This window comes from Plecotus auritus, assembly GCF_963455305.1.
Source record: "Plecotus auritus genome assembly, chromosome: 5".
Classification (NCBI taxonomy): domain Eukaryota; kingdom Metazoa; phylum Chordata; class Mammalia; order Chiroptera; family Vespertilionidae; genus Plecotus; species Plecotus auritus.
This window is the reverse complement of record NC_137776.1, coordinates 18,660,941-18,677,830: the sequence shown is the minus strand read 5'-3', so window position 1 is coordinate 18,677,830 and position 16,890 is coordinate 18,660,941. Positions and strand designations below refer to the sequence as shown.

General features: G+C 41.3%; 1 protein-coding gene across 4 annotated transcripts in view; it reads left to right on the top strand.

Annotated features, from left to right (window-relative positions):
- The first annotated feature begins 734 nt into the window (after window positions 1–734).
- ERBB4 (erb-b2 receptor tyrosine kinase 4) overlaps window positions 735–16,890 on the top strand; it is a 966,639-nt gene continuing 950,483 nt past the window's right edge. For 3 of the 4 annotated variants that reach the window (XM_080671024.1, XM_080671022.1, XM_080671025.1), the window contains exon 1: window positions 736–1,567. In XM_080671024.1, coding sequence (XP_080527150.1) covers window positions 1,486–1,567 — 82 coding nt within the window. In that variant the 5' untranslated portion in view covers window positions 736–1,485. Of the gene's footprint in view, window positions 1,568–16,890 lie in introns of all 4 variants that reach the window. The other variant, XM_080671023.1, reaches the window with a different exon arrangement.

Genomic DNA, 16,890 nt, shown 5'->3' with positions numbered 1-16,890 from the left:
ATTTGAGGTTGGTTCTATGCTGAGATGGACATTTCAATTTCTTGCAGACCGAATAACTCAGATCTGGAACAATTTCTGGCCCTTTATAACCAAATGGGTAGCTTTGGATTAGAATGAACACCACACCAAGCTGTCCAAGAGTCCAAGGGAAAAGTGAACAGACACGTGGGCTTAAAAAGCTAAGGATGTATGTAATTCTACTGTGGACTTGTAGTTTGACTCGGTGTAGGTCAGTTTGGGAGGGTGGGAACGGGAGCAGAGAGGAAAGGCAGGTGATCATATCCTTAGGACTACCTCCACTGCAGAGGCTATCCGATGCACACAACCAGTTTTCACAGATTTCTGAGTGTGGAGCGTGATGGGGGACCGAAGTGTGGAGGCTTTATGCCTGAGGCAACGTTTTATTTTTCCTATTTCTAGGAAAAGTATGGTCTTTAGATGAGCACCGTGGGGCAATGGGGGGGGGAAAGGGTGAAAAAAAAATATATATATAAGCATCCCTCCAGGGGTCTGGCACTCCGCGGGCCAGCTGTCGTGGGGCCTCTCTTGCATTCAATCCCTGGCCTCGGGTGAGCCCTTTAAATCCAGGTTCCCCTACCCACAAGACCAAGCTCCTCCGCCCTGACAGGTGTTTTCCCAACTCCTGAGGCCGAGGATTTTGGGGAGCGGCTGAGCCAATAAGAGTTCCCTTTGGGGGAGAGGGCGGGAGAAAAGGCGTGGCTGCGGGGCCGAGCGGGGGCGGAGCTAGCGCGGCTCCGGCCAGCCTGCTCCTGTGTGGAGGGCTGTTTTATCCGCCGCCCCCCTGCACCTTTTTTTTCCCCTCTCCGGGAGTCTTATTATTAATTTCTCCGTGGGGCTGCAGCTGGAGACTGCGAAGCGTTGGGAATGACGCTTGGAGCTTTAATGACCGCAGCCGCCGGACAAGTGTGAGGAACGCTGACAGGGAAAAGGACTGGCTACCGGGAGAAGGAGCCAGAAGCCTCCCCCTCCCCACTTTCTTCCCAATTTGGACTGGAGGTGCTTGGAAACTAAAAAGGGAGCCGAACGGAGCCCGGCTGGGGCGAGAGGCCGGAAACCTACCGCCTCTCCGCAAGCAACTTTTTTTTGGGAAATCTTCCCCCACCCCCCTTCCTTTTTATTGTCGCCCGACCAGAGAGGAAGAGAGAAAGTGAGGAGGGAAGGAGAGAGCGGACGATCGCGCGGGGATATCACTGCAGTCCGGCCAGGAGCTCCACGCTCACACACGAGCACCTCTCACCCGCGCGCACTCCCGCGCACACTCTCCGGTCCCGGGGCCCGGGCCCGGACCCGCGGTCGCGGACTCCCTCGCCCGCAGCGCTCGGAGCCGGTGCACAGCGCGCGCGACGCGCCGGCCCCCTTCGCGCCCCCACGCGCGCCTGGCGGACGGGTCTCCTCAGTGCGCCCGGAAGGGGATATGCCATTTGGACATGTAACTGTCAGCACGGGATCTGAGACTTGCAAAAAATGAAGCTGGCGACAGGACTGTGCGTCTGGGTGAGCCTTCTGGTGGCGGCGGGGACCGTCCAGCGCAGCGCTTCGCAGTCAGGTGGGTTGTGATTCCTCCTCGCGCGCCAGCGGTTGAACCTGCGGCGGCTGGCGTGGCTGCTGGGGTGGCTCTCTCTCCCCTTCGCCCAACCGGACGCCCTCTGGCTCTCCGGAGAGGAGGGACCACTCCACTGGGTCCTGTTCCTTGGGCTCTTGGTCGCCTCTCATTCTGTCCCCAAACTTACCATCTGTGTGTGTGCATGCATTTTATTTCTCGTGGAAAAAAAAACCAACCCACTGTGCACCCCTATCTCCCTTTCCGCTCTCCTTAACTCCCTTGTCTTCTTTCTCGCACGTTTTCTGGGAGCCTGAGAGGGATCCCTTCTGGTCACGCCTGGTGTGCGGGACATGGGCGCGCCAAACCCCGAGTGAGAAGGGACCCTGAGGGAAGAAGCGTGGGAGAAGCGCGCACCGCCCGGGCCCCGGGAGAGTTGGAGTCCCGAGCGGTGCGGGCCGGCCCCTTCTGAGCGGGAGGGCGGTGGGGAGCGGAGCTGGAGGAACGGGCTTTGCACCTGTGTGTGCTGCCGGCGGCCACTGCGCCTCCCGTCGCTGGAGCCCGGCTGGGTCAGACCCAACCTGAACCCAGGCTGGGCAGCTGCAGGCGGACGGGCGCGCCCTGGCCGGGGGTCCAGAACTCCCGGCCTCCTTGCGCTCTCTCCGGATTGACTTGAAGGGAGCTTGCCTGCCTGCCTGCCTGCCTGACATCTTAAAAAAAAAAAAAAAAAAAAAAAAGGCTGACATACTGGAGCCCGGACGCCTGGCCTTCCCGCCAGTGGCTGGGTTGGGCTCCAGGAAGAGTTCTTCCTGAAGTTAAACTTGCTATTGGCCGGAGTCCTTCCAACTTCTCTGTGTACAGCCCAGCGCGGCTACCGAACCGATTGCTCCTGCGAATTGATTGAGTCCGAGGCGGGCGCGTCCGTGCCGGGTGCGCGGCCAGCGTTGGCTGGACAGCCCGGGCCCCCGCCACCTGGACAGGCAAAGGCTCAGTGACCTCGAGAGGCCGCGCCGTGGGGCTGGCGCGCCGCGGCCCGCGGGGCCCCTGACAGCACCTGCAGTGCCAGGGACTCAAAGTTTCTGACACTTGAGTTTCCTGAGGATGAAAGTGGGACAGGAAAGGACTGAAGAGAGTCGGTGTCCGACGCGGCCAAGGGGGGCCCTTTAGGAGAGCCGGGGAGATTTCCGGAACCATCCGGGGCTGCTCAACCGAGCGTGGGAGGCAGCCGCAGGAGATAGAGCCCCCGGGAGTGGCGACAGGGAAAGCTTTAGGCCGGGGGAGGCGTCCTTGTGACCTCACCGAGAAATCAGCGTGCCTAGTTTTCCCGCTCCGCCCCCACCTCCGCCGCTGCCTCCCCCTCCTTGCTTTACCCGGTAAATAACAAGTTACAATCCTTGAGCCTTTGAAAATGACCTTCGAGTGGCACAATGTGCGCCGCTTGTACGGGTCCCAGTTTCTCTGAAATTCTTCATGCATACCAGGTCCCGCGCTCCAGCCACCTCCGGAATTACACCAGCGCGGACTTGAGATTCCAAGCGGCCTCTTAGCTACATCCCTTTTTATCTCCCTCTCCCTCCGAGCCCCTTCATATTTCCCCTCAATGGGTTGATTATGCACATGGACCCATTCAAAAGCAGTGGCGACCGACGTGCAGACTTAGCCGAGGGGAATTTCTAGGAGGCGACCTACTGGGGGCTGTCTGGTTCAGCTTCAGCCGCTGGGGGACCCGGCTCCGAGTCCGCAGCAATTCGCTATTAACTGTGTGGCTTGGGGTTGAGCTATGCCGAAAAGCCCTTTTCAGAATTTCTGCAAGGAATGTAATCCAAATTAGTTCTGCAGCTGGTCTCCTCTCGTCCCCCCCCCTCCCCCCCGCGAATTGTCAGACCCACAAGTGAGCCCATTTAGAGCGCGAGGATTAGCGTGCCATTGTTGTTCCGTGTGTGACTCTGTACTTGAAATTCTGGGGACACAAAGGCGAGCCTCACTTGTTCCGAACACAAAGTGATCTAGATGAAAGAGCCGCACAAAGAAAAGCTGTCGGGTGCATCCCTGGTATAATTGCGACACGCAGGCTAAGGTGATCCACTGGAAACTGTAAATGCCCCTGGGGACGTGTGCTTTTCAGCCGACCCCACCCTCACCCTGCTGCACCTGGCAGGGAGAGTTCAGCTGGTTTTCATGTGGCGCTTTTAGAAAACCAAGTGACTGTCTGGGATGTTAGCGAAGATCTGCGTGCTTGTGGCTGTCAATGTGTGGTGGCTGCATGTCCCCAAGTAAATACATATTGCATCTCCCCTCTCGTGGTTAGCAGTCAGTAGCAGTTTGGAGGAGTTTGTTTTGGTCCAAATGAGAAATTAAGTGCGGATAAGTAAACTAAGCTGCCAGAGGGCGACAAGATGTTGAGTGAATTGCTTTTAGATGAAACAAATTAAGGAAACGAGGAAGACAATCTGCTTCTCGCATTATTAGACACACTTGGAGTTCAGGGGAACGCGGCATATTTTTGAAATGCTAATTTCATAAGGAGCAGAAGGAATGCACCTTATTTACTGCTCTATGTGAATAGAATAAAAATATGGGGTGGGGGGAGACGATTCTCTTGTATGGATTTAAGATATTTCTTAAAATAATTGTAACTGATGAGGACCTTTGCTTCTTTGCTTGGAAAAAATACCAGCTTTAGAGAAGGAGATTGTTTTTTTCCAGTGATTTATTTTATCGAGAAATATTATAGTCAAGGGCCCTTTCTACGGCTACTATAAAGCCTTTACCACTAAAAAGAATAATTCCCAAATTTCTGTCTTCCTGAAAAATAATCAACATTACCTTTGTATTGAAATGAACTATGTGGTAGTATTGAAGTGATAGCCGTACATACCTTAACAGATAAGTGACTAACCAGTCCAGTTCCTATTTCTTATTTGCAAGTATCTCAGTCCTGCTTTTCATTCTATAAAAGAACATACATTTTTCTACATATTTAAGATATGTCTCCAATATTAGGGGCTGTTTTTGCAGTTAGAAGGAAAAGGTTAATAAAATAGTTAAAAGATGAAAATGATATTTAAAAACACACACATCAATACTTCCTACATGTGTTTGCTGTGAGCACACCCATGGGTACACTGTTCCTTTTTTCCTTTTGATTTTGAACTTCTATATGTAAAGGGGGTCTTTTAGAAAGTATTATTTATTTCTTCAGAAAGCTTAATAAATTCATGCTTATTAATATAACTGCACATCACTTGAAAACACTCTAATATGGACTGTTGTGATAAAAGTTGGAAGATTCTTGGTTGTGTCATGATTCCTGTTTTCTGATTTTCTTCTCAAATGAAACTGCTTTTATTTATTTTAATTATGCATGCATCAAAAGTCAATTTTTCTGAAAATCAAGGCACTTACTGCTGTATATATATTTTTCATTTAGTCACTTGAAATGTGTCTTAATTAAGAAATTACATTAGAATATTTCCCAGGGCATGTGTTTTCGTGGGAGAGTTGCATTTTTTTTATTCTAATGTGAACACAGTAAGTTTGCACTGGCAGAATTTTAGAGTTTGCATTCATTTGAGGGAAAATCATATTTCCTCCTTAAAGTGGATTCAAATATTTAATATTCATGAGCTTTCATCCCTTTGGTTCTTAAATAGAAGTACTATTTATCATCTGTCTTATGCATTCACCCTTTCCATCACTGTGGATTCTTTTTTTATATCTTATTGTTTATTGAGTTTACACATGTGAATATATATTTCCCCTCCATCACTAAGCATATTCTTTTTTTTTTTTGTGTGTGTGTGTGTGTGTTTACCAGCAGCCTGCCACTCAGCCTCTGCAGGAGTCCTCTGAGCCAGTTTTCATTCTTCCTTTCTGATAAATCTGATATGGCTGGTTGGCTAGACGATCGCAAGCCATTCCATTGCTCAGATTTATTCCTGAAAGAAAATAAAAAGGCATCGATCCAAGATCACTAGCACATCTTAAAAGTCCTGACTCCAAGGCCAAATATTTCTACAGAGAAGTCCCTTTTTCTCTCCCTCTTTCTCTTCTTGACCAAGGAAGGAAGGTAGACTACTGCCATTGAACAAAAAAGCTAGGGATGCAAGCAATTGGGGATATTGTTAAATATTCTCTGAAACTTGGTGATTAGAGCCCTCTTAAAATTAATGACTATGTAAGGTGTACTTTTAGAAAATAAATTGAATTAGGGTGCCTTATACTTTGCAATGTTTAAAGCTGTGTCACTTTTACATTATTTCAAACAAATTATTAAGAAAAATTAACATATATTAAAAATAGCAGCAAGTTTTTGCTTTATTTTACAGTGTTCTGCTGCTGTTGGATAGCCATGTGTAATTTTTAAGTGCCTAAAACATCAACACGACAAATGACCACTATAACACTGTATTTGATCCTTTTTGAGAAATACAGTTTTGTAGAAATGTTAATGCCTACATTGAAATTAGCTTATACTTGTTTAAGCCTGTAGCTATTCTATAGAAATTAATTATCAATTATATTCTATTGTTATCTTTGATAATGATATACTGAATCTGTTGTGCAGGCTAGAAATTAATCTAATTATAAACTTTTATTCAGGTTACATCATTTTAGAAATGATCTACTATGTTACATTTGAGCATTTGGAAACAAATTGCATCTTTTCTCTAATACTTATTTTCTAAATTATTATAACTATTGGGCAGTTGGAGTAAACCCTTAATTTTCTGCTTTCCAATACAGTTATTGATTGGAGTTTACAGTTTATAATGACAAATGATTTCTTAATTTGTCTTTTTTACAATGAAAAGATCCTAAATCAATGTTTCCTGAAGCTGTAGCTCTTCTGCATAATTTGAAGATTTCAAGTAATTTTGTGGGTGTGACACAGGACATAAGCACGTGGTTTAGATAAGGATTTCTACATTGGGGGACAGTTCCTCTATTTCTTCTTAATACCTTGAGCAACTCCATGTCTGTCACTTGGCCTGTGTGTCCCAGGGGGCGGGGCAGGGGGTGTGTGGGGAACATGTACTCTATTTCTCCACTGTATAGCAGTTTTTTGAAAAATGTGATATTGAGGTACATTCCAGTAACAAGTTAATTGACATATTTAAAACATGTACACATATGCTAATAAACATACTGTGAAGTTTCTAGCAGACCATCTCTGTTACAAGTGCACCTGTCTAAGTGAAATAAAGAGGTCATTAAAATATTTGTCTTTGAGGCCATTACCCCAAAATACTACTTTTCAGAATTGCTCTATGTTCTCATCAGATTTCATTGTATATGACTTTTTTTTTCCCTGAGTTGTTGATAATTCGGACATGTTTATTAAAGAAATTGACCTATTTTCCAATGCTTTGATTAAAGCTTTAAAGCTACTTCCTTGTTTTTATATTTGACACCTAGACTAGTGCTTTCCACTTGTACTAATTTTTCAGGAGGGAAGAGAACTGCCTCATATTTATGGCATAGAGGTGAAATATATGAATATTTTGAAGCCTAATTCTAAACTGCCTTTTTGAACATGTAGTAATTGTTTTACAATTGTTTTCATTTTGAATGTGATTATTCTGCAAGCATGTTGCTTTGCACAACTCCAGAGGGCAGCAGCCACGTAGGATTGAATGGATACATACATGCCTGAGCTGTGGGCAGTGCAGTAGCAGCCCTGCTGTTGTGTGAAGCTACAGAATAAAGCACCAGAACAAAAGTTAGGAGAACTGAATTCTGGCCATACAGCCATTTTCTATGGGATCTCGGGGTTAGACTCCTTGCTGTGTGCCTCAATTTCTTCATCTCCATTAGTGAAACTAAAAGTGATACCTACACAATTAGCATGATTTTAAAACATGAGTTCATTAGAAAAACGATGTGTAGACTTTTACGAAAAATAAATCGATTGCATTTCAGTTATTTTTACAAGTGGGTCTCTTTTTCATGTGTGTAGCCCTGGTATCTAAAACAGGTAATGTGGGGAAAGAGAGCTGAGTTTGTTACAGCTGCAGCAGGAAGCCAGCTTTGTGGCCTTGGCTGGAGCACTCCCCCAATGTTCTTCCACTCTTTTCTCTAGTCTCCTGTGCTGGCTTCGTAAAAATTAGCACTGTTTAGGAACCACAGATCTAGTCCTCTCATTTTTGTAAAAAATCTTTATTGTTGAAAGTATTACATATGTGTCCTCCTCCCTCCATTGTCCCCTTCTAGCCCACCCCCACCCCCTGCCCAAGGCCTTCACCACCCTATTGTCTGTGTCCATGGTTTATGCATACAAGTTCTTTGGTTGATCCCTTCCCACCCACCCCGGCCTGCCTTCTGTCTCTCATTATTTTAACTGAGGAAACTGAGAGCACAGGGAAGTCAGGTGATATAAATTAGTTGTCCTATCCTGATATCAATATCATTTTCCTGAACATACATAGAAGCACTTGAGAAGTTGCAGACACTTACAAAATAAATACAAGGCTGTATTGCTTTAAAAGAAAATTGTAAAATTGAAGTGAAAACACATGGATTGGAACCATGGGCCTAATGATATAAAGTTCCTTTCAAGTGGAAGACAATGGGATCATCAACATCTCTAATTTATATTTGAGGAGGTAATCATTGATTGTATTGATCATTTACAGCACAAGGAGATTAAAAAAATAAAGCACATTTGTTAAGACAGTTTGTGAGAGGATCAGTTTACTTGGCAGGTTTTTTTTCTCAACATAGCATTTGGACCCTAAAAGTCAGATAAGCGTTGCCTACACTAGTTTGTGTGTCTAACAGCACCTTCAAGAGTTTCTTTTATGTGAAACTTATAATGATGACCAACAGGTACAGAATGATTATTTCTTGCTTCTTTATGAAGTGGTATGGATGCTTAAACAAAATGGAGTATGAAGGATGGACAGTGGGCTTCTCAGCACCAACTAGTTGATGGGACCCTTAATCAGCAAATCCATGGGAGGACTTCAGATTTGTCCACATCCATCCTCAGATCCCAGTTATGTATCTTTTATACTGTCTTTGTTGGGTCCTCTTTCCTTTTTCTTCAGGCACCTGCTAGTATCACAGTTGTGTTCTTTGCAGAAGTGCATAAGCTAAGTTTTAACTACCGAGACTTTATGCATTTATTTCTATTACACATTTGCCTCTTTCTAGTTGGCTTCTGCAAATGCTGCCTCTAGGCTTAGCGAGTTTGCAATGTTGTTGACTTATAACTCTCTCTGGTCGAACTCCTGGTTGAGGGGACAATTTGCATATTAGCCTTTTATTATATAGGATATACACTGAGTGACCAGATTATTGTGCGTTCAGAGATCATAAAGATCGCTGACTTTCTTCAAGCTCCAGACCTTTTTCAGTGATGGTCAGCATTCTCATGGGTCATAGTGACAGAAAGGAGGGTTGATACTTCTTCTGGCAGGGAGAATCACTTCCTGTTAGGAATTTGAGATGAGAATGGACCCTGTAAAACATTAACATAGATACTATGTGACTTACTGTGCAACATCATTAAAACTTTTCCTTGAGAGAGAGAGGTAGGTGAGTATCATTGTTTATCATGTTATTTCCAATATTGTAGGTATTACTGAAGCATACTAAACATCAGTAAGAATATGTAAGATTCAGTGTCTGAATCTAGAGCGTTAAAGTAATAGAAATCAAGGCTGTATGAATGTATATATTTCCTTTGTAACATAGTCTAAAGGTGTTTAAAGAGAAGAAAATGAATGGTGTGATAAACATTAGTTTGTTTTCCAAACAGATCAGACTTGTAAATACTCACTTTCTCTTACCACATCTTTACTAGTCTTCTGACTTTTACTTATGTCTGGTGCATCTGGTATAGGTGGACATCCAGGTTTTAAGCCTTAAGGATACAAGTGGGGATTCTAAACCTGCCTTCAAAAGATGCATATGCCGGTCTTCTGAGGATACCTCATGTCTGGTTAAGACTGAAAAGAAAATGGCCCTGGATTCTCCGGTTTCTTTGACTGTATCTAGCATGGCTGTGGCTTTAGTAATAAGTTGTGCAAAGCTGTATTTCAGGATGGTCCCCTCCACTAGCAGGGCCGTGTGCAGTTGAGGTCATGGATGGCAGTGAATACTTTGCTTTACATGAACTCTCCTTTTACTGAAATTATTTTTGTCATCATTTTCTATTCTTCCCTGTATGTTTAGGCAATATGAATTTGTTTCTATAAGGACATACGAAAGCCAAACAAAAAAAAAACACACAGAATAGTATTTCTTTTAGACATGTATTTTCATTTTTAGAGTTTCCTTTGTCTGATAATTTTTTCTAGAATTAGAGCAGTTAAACAATTATTTGTTTTTTAAAGGACATATGATTGTGTGGCTTATTAAAATCCATTCCCTAACATTTTTATTGACCTCCTCCAGTCCTCGAAAACCTCAGAGCAGTTTTATGGCAAGATCCCTTTTACTGGTTCCCTTGCTCAATGACCTCTTGCCTCCAAGTCTTCCCTCTTGTCACTGCCAAGATGACATTTTGAATTTAATACTTTTATCAACCCACTTCCTACTTAGAAGCCTTCAAATGGATTCCCCTTGTAAAATTCAAAGCCTCTTAAAATTGTCTTTTAGTTTCCCTTTTAATCTAGTTTTATGAGTTTCTTACCAGGTATTCCAAGAACTGGGCTTTTGTAGTCAGTATTCCATCATGGTACCTTGCTTGTTTGTTTGTTTTTGCCTTTGCTCACACCTTTCCCTGAAATTTATGGGTCACCTGGTGCCTCTTTCTGTCCCAATTGTTCAGTCTTTTCAGATCGACATTAAGTCACATCTCATCGTTGCATCTTCCTTCACTGATGACCCTAGACCAGGGGTCTGCAAACTGTGGCTCGCGAGCCACATGAGGCTCGCGAGCCGCAGTTTGCTGCTCTGTTGACTAATGAGTTTGCCGATCACTGCCCTAGACTATACACTGAGTGGCCAGATTATGATGATCTCTGAACACACGTGTGTGTTGACCAGCCTGCCTGCTGGTCGAACTCCTGGTTGAGGGGACAATTTTCATATTAGCCTTTAATTATATAGGATATACACTGAGTGGCCAGATTATTATGTGTTCAGAGATCATAATAATCTGGCCACTCAGTGTAAATAATCCTTGTCTATACCACTTGCCTGGAATTTAATCTCAAACTATATTATACTTTTAACTTTTTAAAAGCAAGAGTTTTTATTCCGTGCAAAGATTAATGTGATACCACATGCATAGCAAGCTCTTTAAAAATATTTTAAATGAAAAAATAACATACATTTACCAAAACAATTTTAAGCTCATTCACAGATGGTTATTATTTGTAATTAAACCATATAGTGCACAAAGTAAGCTGTTCTAAAAACATAATTATAGAATTCTTAATAATAGATATTAGACATGTTTACCCTGGGAATTTCTTTAGCTGTTTTCTCGAGCTTCCTAGGGTATTTCTTTCAATGGAGTGTTTCCAAGAGTTTATCATTTGTCCCCATTCCCATTTTTAGAGTCTGCTCATAATATGGTATAAAGTATTTCTGTTGGTTTTATTTTTAGTGAGTTAAATATTTGTGAATATTATTCTTAAACATGTGTTTTGTAGTCCATTATTTTTATGTGGCCATTACATTGTGATTTCTTACCTCCTATTTAAAAATTTTAAAAAATTAAGTTTATTTGGCAATATCAGTTAATAACATCAGATGTGCGTTTTTATAACACATCTCCTATATATTTCTTTTTTTAAAAAATATATTTTATTGATTTTTCACAGAGAGGAAGGGAGAGGGACAGGGAGTTAGAAACATCGATGAGAGAGAGACATTGATCAGCTGCCTCCTGCACACCCTCCACTGGGCATGTGCCCGCAACCAAGGTACATGCCCTTGACCGGAATCGAACCCGGAACCCCTCAGTCCCCAGGCCGACGCTCTAGCCACTGAGCCAAACCGGTTAGGGCAATTTCTTTATGTGCTCACCATCCAATAAGTGTAAGCAGTATGCATTTACTAATCCATCAATGTATTTCAGGATCATGTTAGGAAGTGAGGAGGACATATGAGAAACTCAAGATGCCAACTTTCCTCTTTCTTTTAAAGATGGTTAGACAAGTGCAATAAGCACAATACAAAAAATATGTCACTAAGTGATTTTCCAAACTCTTGGGAGGGATATTTGCCCCAAGAGAAATGTTAATAGCATTTTATGAAAAAAAGGGGGTTCCAACAGAATGTGGCATTTTCTATTCCTAGAAGTATGTGATAATACAGCTTTCTTACAACTAAGACCTCTCGGTGTCTTAAAATAGACAGCTAGTCCTATGCTTACTGTTTCAAAAGGATCCTATAAAGGAAGCCCTTGCAACATAACTGAGCTGAGAGGTGACTGGGATTCTCTTGACTGCTTTTTTATGCGATTCATGCTCACGATGAATTTAGTTTTCATTGAGTCATATTCTACCAGTGAAAATGCTCTTCCAGACATCTCTTCTCAGGTTACTAGATTCTGAGAAACAGTCTTTCTAGATCGCCATGGTGCCCTCTTTGTATCTTAATTTACAATGGCCTGAAAGAGTTAATATAGCTTTCAAACTCCCCTAATAGTCTGCAGAGCAATCTATTAATTATAGATCTGGGCAATGGAGACATTTAGACCTCTGCCTGAAATTCCTTTAGAACATTCCTGATTGTTTTTGTTTAAGAACACACCTGAGAAGAACATTTGAGTCAGAGATTCTTGCTCCTTCTTTGTGTAGAGATACAATGAAGTAGTATGGAAGGGTGAAGCTTGCATGGTGCACCAGTCTGGTCCAAGCTGCATGTTTGCCTGTCCTGAGAGCCAGTTGGCTCTGCCTCTGCTTCTCAGCTGCTCTGATGCCTCTCCCAGGACAGGTGTGGCTCCTCCCCTCTACCTGCCCTACTGTGTGAGAAAGGGATGCTTAGCACACCCAGATCCTTCTGCCTTCAGGTCAGCAGCTCTTTTTGCTTTCCCTGTAGCCAAAGGACCTTGTCCAATATATCTATCCTTTAAGGAGTCTTCCTTTGGGTGACTGTATTTCTCCTCCATTATATCCCCCAGAATTCTTTCTTTGTGCTGTATATGTTAAGGAAACCATCAAATAAGCATTGTCTTTGTGAAAAACTTCAAAGCAGAGATATATCCAAGTTTTGAGACTTGTATTTATACAATTTGGGAAACCCCTTTAAAAGCCATACAGAAATGGAAATCAAATGAAGTACAGAGCCTTGGGAGGCTTCTATTTGAGAAAGGGGCTCTAAACCTGGGCTTAAAAAAACAACATCTAACCCTAACTGGTTTGGCTCAGTGGATAGAGTATCGGCCTGCAGGCTGAAGGGTCCCAGGTTCGATTCCCGCCAAGGGCATGTACCTTGGTTTTAGGCACATCCCCAGTAGAGGGGGTGTGCAGGAGACAGCTGATCGATGTTTCTCTCTCATCGATGTTTTCTAACTCTCTATCCCTCTCCCTTCCTCTGCAAAAAAAAATCAATAAAATATATATTTTAAAAAATCATCTAAAATCTGCCTGTGTTTGAAAATTATACATTTTAGAAAAGAATATTATCCTTTTCTGTGAATTTCGGGTACAATTATATAGTTGTAATTGTTTATTTTTTCTACTGGATGTAGTTATGCCCGCTATTCATATAGAACAATGCATTGGTTTGAGGGGAAAAACACACAAAACTTGTCACATGTAGTAAAATCACACTGTAAAGGACTTCAGTATATCTTCGTATAAAATAATGTACTGTATAGAGATAATTTTAAGAATATTTGTCTCTCTAAATATAAATGTGCCTAATACAGGTAGATATATATTTTCTTGACATCATATTTTAAAAATGGGTCATGTGCTGTCTCTTACGCAGTTGTATAGTTTATAATGATTGGGTGTGATTTAAAAGATCTTGCCCGTTTGGATATAGAAAAGCTATATTCCTAAGGTTCTACCTCTTGAAATAGAGCACTTTTAATTTTTAATCATTTATTATTTAGCACAGATAAAAATCTACCTTTGACTTTTATCCTCTGGCTAAGTTAAATGTGACCATTTTAACTACAATAAACATTATTACCAGTTGTGAATAAAACAATGCATCTAAATTAGTGTCAGTACTCAGCTCCAATATTCATATTTTAACTAATATATTGCCACATTTAAGTAATAATAAAAGGAGGAGTATTGTAAGTCACAATTTTACTATGTAAAAATATCAACTAAACAGTTAATAATATTTCCCAGTTGTTTTAACTTCAGATTTAGCAGCCCCATTGTCTCTGGTGATATATCGATACCTCTAAAAGTGTACTTGGAATTTATAGAAACTCAAGTGATTGGTATTCAGATATAATTCTTTAGTGGCCTTTTTCTTTTAAGTACAGGATGAAATTTGAAAGTATAAAAAGCTTTGAGATAAATTGAAATAGACAAAACATTTTATGCAACTGTTGGTGAAAGGGACATTCATTATTTTTTTCTGTACTTACTATATTGCTTGTGGCCAGAATTAGCACGCCATGAGCCAGAGAAAGAGATAAGACAAATAGAATGGCACGCAGCTAATTTTGTTGAGCAAATTTAGATCTGATACATGCGATTTCACTCTGACAAACTGACTCAGTCACTCTTTGAAAGGAGCCGATGAAGTTGGTCTTCCACAGTTTAACAGCTTTCACTCAATATTTATAGGCTATATAAAAATAAATTTCTCTAAGTACCATATTTCTCACTGGCAGGATGAGCACTGTGAAGTTAGATTTATTAATTTGAAAAAAGGAAAAACAAAAACATTTCAATTATTCCAGGCCTGCAGAAAATAAAATATGTCAAAAATTTCAAAATATCTTTCTTTCAAGGACATAGACAGTGGGTTTTGGGTATTGGAGGATTTTGATTACTTGTAAGTGAATCAGAAGTCCCATTATTTTATGATAATTTTGTGATTTGAATCTGGTGTATAGTTAGACTTATATTCTGGAACTAGTCATTCATTGGATGTAGAAATCAACAGGATGAGATCCACCGTAATTATCAGGAAGTGACTGAAAAACAAAACAAAACACGTAAAACCCAGACCTTAGTCGTAAAAAAGTGCCAAAAAGGAATCCAAAAGGAATTTTAGAGACATTTCTAAAGGAGACATTTCTAAATGTGACCATTTTTTCACTTGTGTGAAAAAATGGTCACATTTGATGGAAATGTGATACTAGTAAAAGCCAGGAATTTGTACAAGAATATCCACATTTGGGAATTCCTAAAAGTATTTTGTAGCATAGTGAATTGTAAGGCATCTGAAAAGTTATAATATTATTCATATGTCTGCTAGAGCTCAAGACTACATTCCCATAATCAAGCTCACTATAGAGAATAATACTCATATTCATGCATTGTTCATCTCATCACATTTCCAGTGGTTAGTTCAAGGTTAATTTTTTCCAGACAGCTTCTCTCTTGATTAAAGTTCATAGTAATTGTATATGTGCTGATATAGCACACGAAGGTTTTAAACTAACGACATCTTTGATTTTATACTGAGTCAAGATCAAATGCTTTTCAATGCTTCCTACTCAAATATGTGAAAAAAAACTTCAATGTTTATTTTTTATTTCTATTAAGAATGTGGAGACTTTTGTTTGGTATTTTAAAAATCCTATAAGCCCTTTTGTAAAGGTATGAGCAACAAAGTATATTCTTTTACCAGGAAAAATATTCAAAACCTATGTTTCTTGCTATGTTACTGATTGTTAAAATATTAAAATACATTCTCATCTGATTGGCTTTCCCAGATCCCTCCCTAGCTCTGCTTCCTCAGACATTTGCCGATCAAACAACTAAAGCATTAATACCTGGCATAATAATGGACCTTCAGATCTCTGCTTAGGCATATGCTTGTGATCCATTCTGATGTGTCTTTGCCATTATAGTCACTTAAGACTTTGTTACTCTTACACATAATAAGAATCTTGGTGTATTTTAAAGTAATAGGAATATGAATAGTATTATACTAACTTTGCCACAATGAAGTACTAGTTACTTTGAAGGAGGCATGTTTCTAAATTGTGTATTACAGCATAGGTGCTTTTTTATTTAACTTGAGTTGTGAAAAGAAATGGCTTAAAAATTATCGTTTTAAGATAGAATGTCTGGTCAACAGATTGGATTAGCCTAGGAGAAAAATCACATGAGGGATGCAGGCCAAAGGACTTCAGTGAGGCAGATTGGATGAATTCTCTTGCAAGTAGGTGTGGATACTGGTGGGTCATATGTCTACTAATTGGGCTGCTGAAGAATCAGAATTTCAATTTGCGATTGCTATAATATGTGAGTAATAACCATGCTGCATGCTTATATTATTAATCAGAATGAACAGTTATCTGGCAAGGTGTCAGCTGTCTCATGTGTGTGTATTAAGCCACTTAAGACAGGGGACTATCCCTGGAGGGCACCACATGTACTCTTTCCATTTATGATGGATAAAGCGAAGAAAACATCCAATTAAAAGCTTTTTTTCTACACACTTAAAATGCAATATTGTAATAGAAATTGAGTTAACATCAGCTTAATTATGATACTCTTGCCAACTTAAATTTGTGATTATTGTTACTTTTTTTTTTTTTTGCAAACAAATCTGTATTATATCAGAGTAATGGAGTACCACTTCATTTGAAGAAGGAGAAGTAGATGCCAAGCATGGAAAAGAGGAGGCTTGGAAAGGGGACATGATAGCTATCTTCAAAAGTTGAAGGGTTGTTACATACAAGAGGGATTAGCACTGTTCTGTGTAGCCTTGGAGAACAGAAACATTAACAGCTGTTTGAAATTGTAAGGCATCAGATTTCGGCTGAACACCATCAAGGAGTTTCTCACAGTCAGAGCTTTCCAAAGTTGGCCTGGTCTGTCTTGGGAGGTGGTGAGTTCCTTCGTGTGAGGGGTGGTAGGCTCTGATCTCACCTCTTCTGTGATGATAAGGAATGAATGAGGCAGCTGAGGGACAACTGGCCAGTGACGTTGGGGCTGGGGATTGGGTTCGTGACTTCCGAGGGCGCTTCCCACCCTGAGAGTCTGTCACAAGCACACCATGCACAAATATCCCTTCCTGGGCTCCAAAAATCAGAGGTATGGAATGCAAACTCCATTTCTCTGCGGGTAGGATTCCTATCCAAATGCTTTTCACCATCATACCTTCTCTTCATAGATCAGAAGGATCTTTTAAAGACTGTTTTTCTTAAATATATAGAATTTTGTTATTATTTCTTTTGCAACAGTCTTTAGGTTAGACATTTACATCTCTAATGTACTGTCACA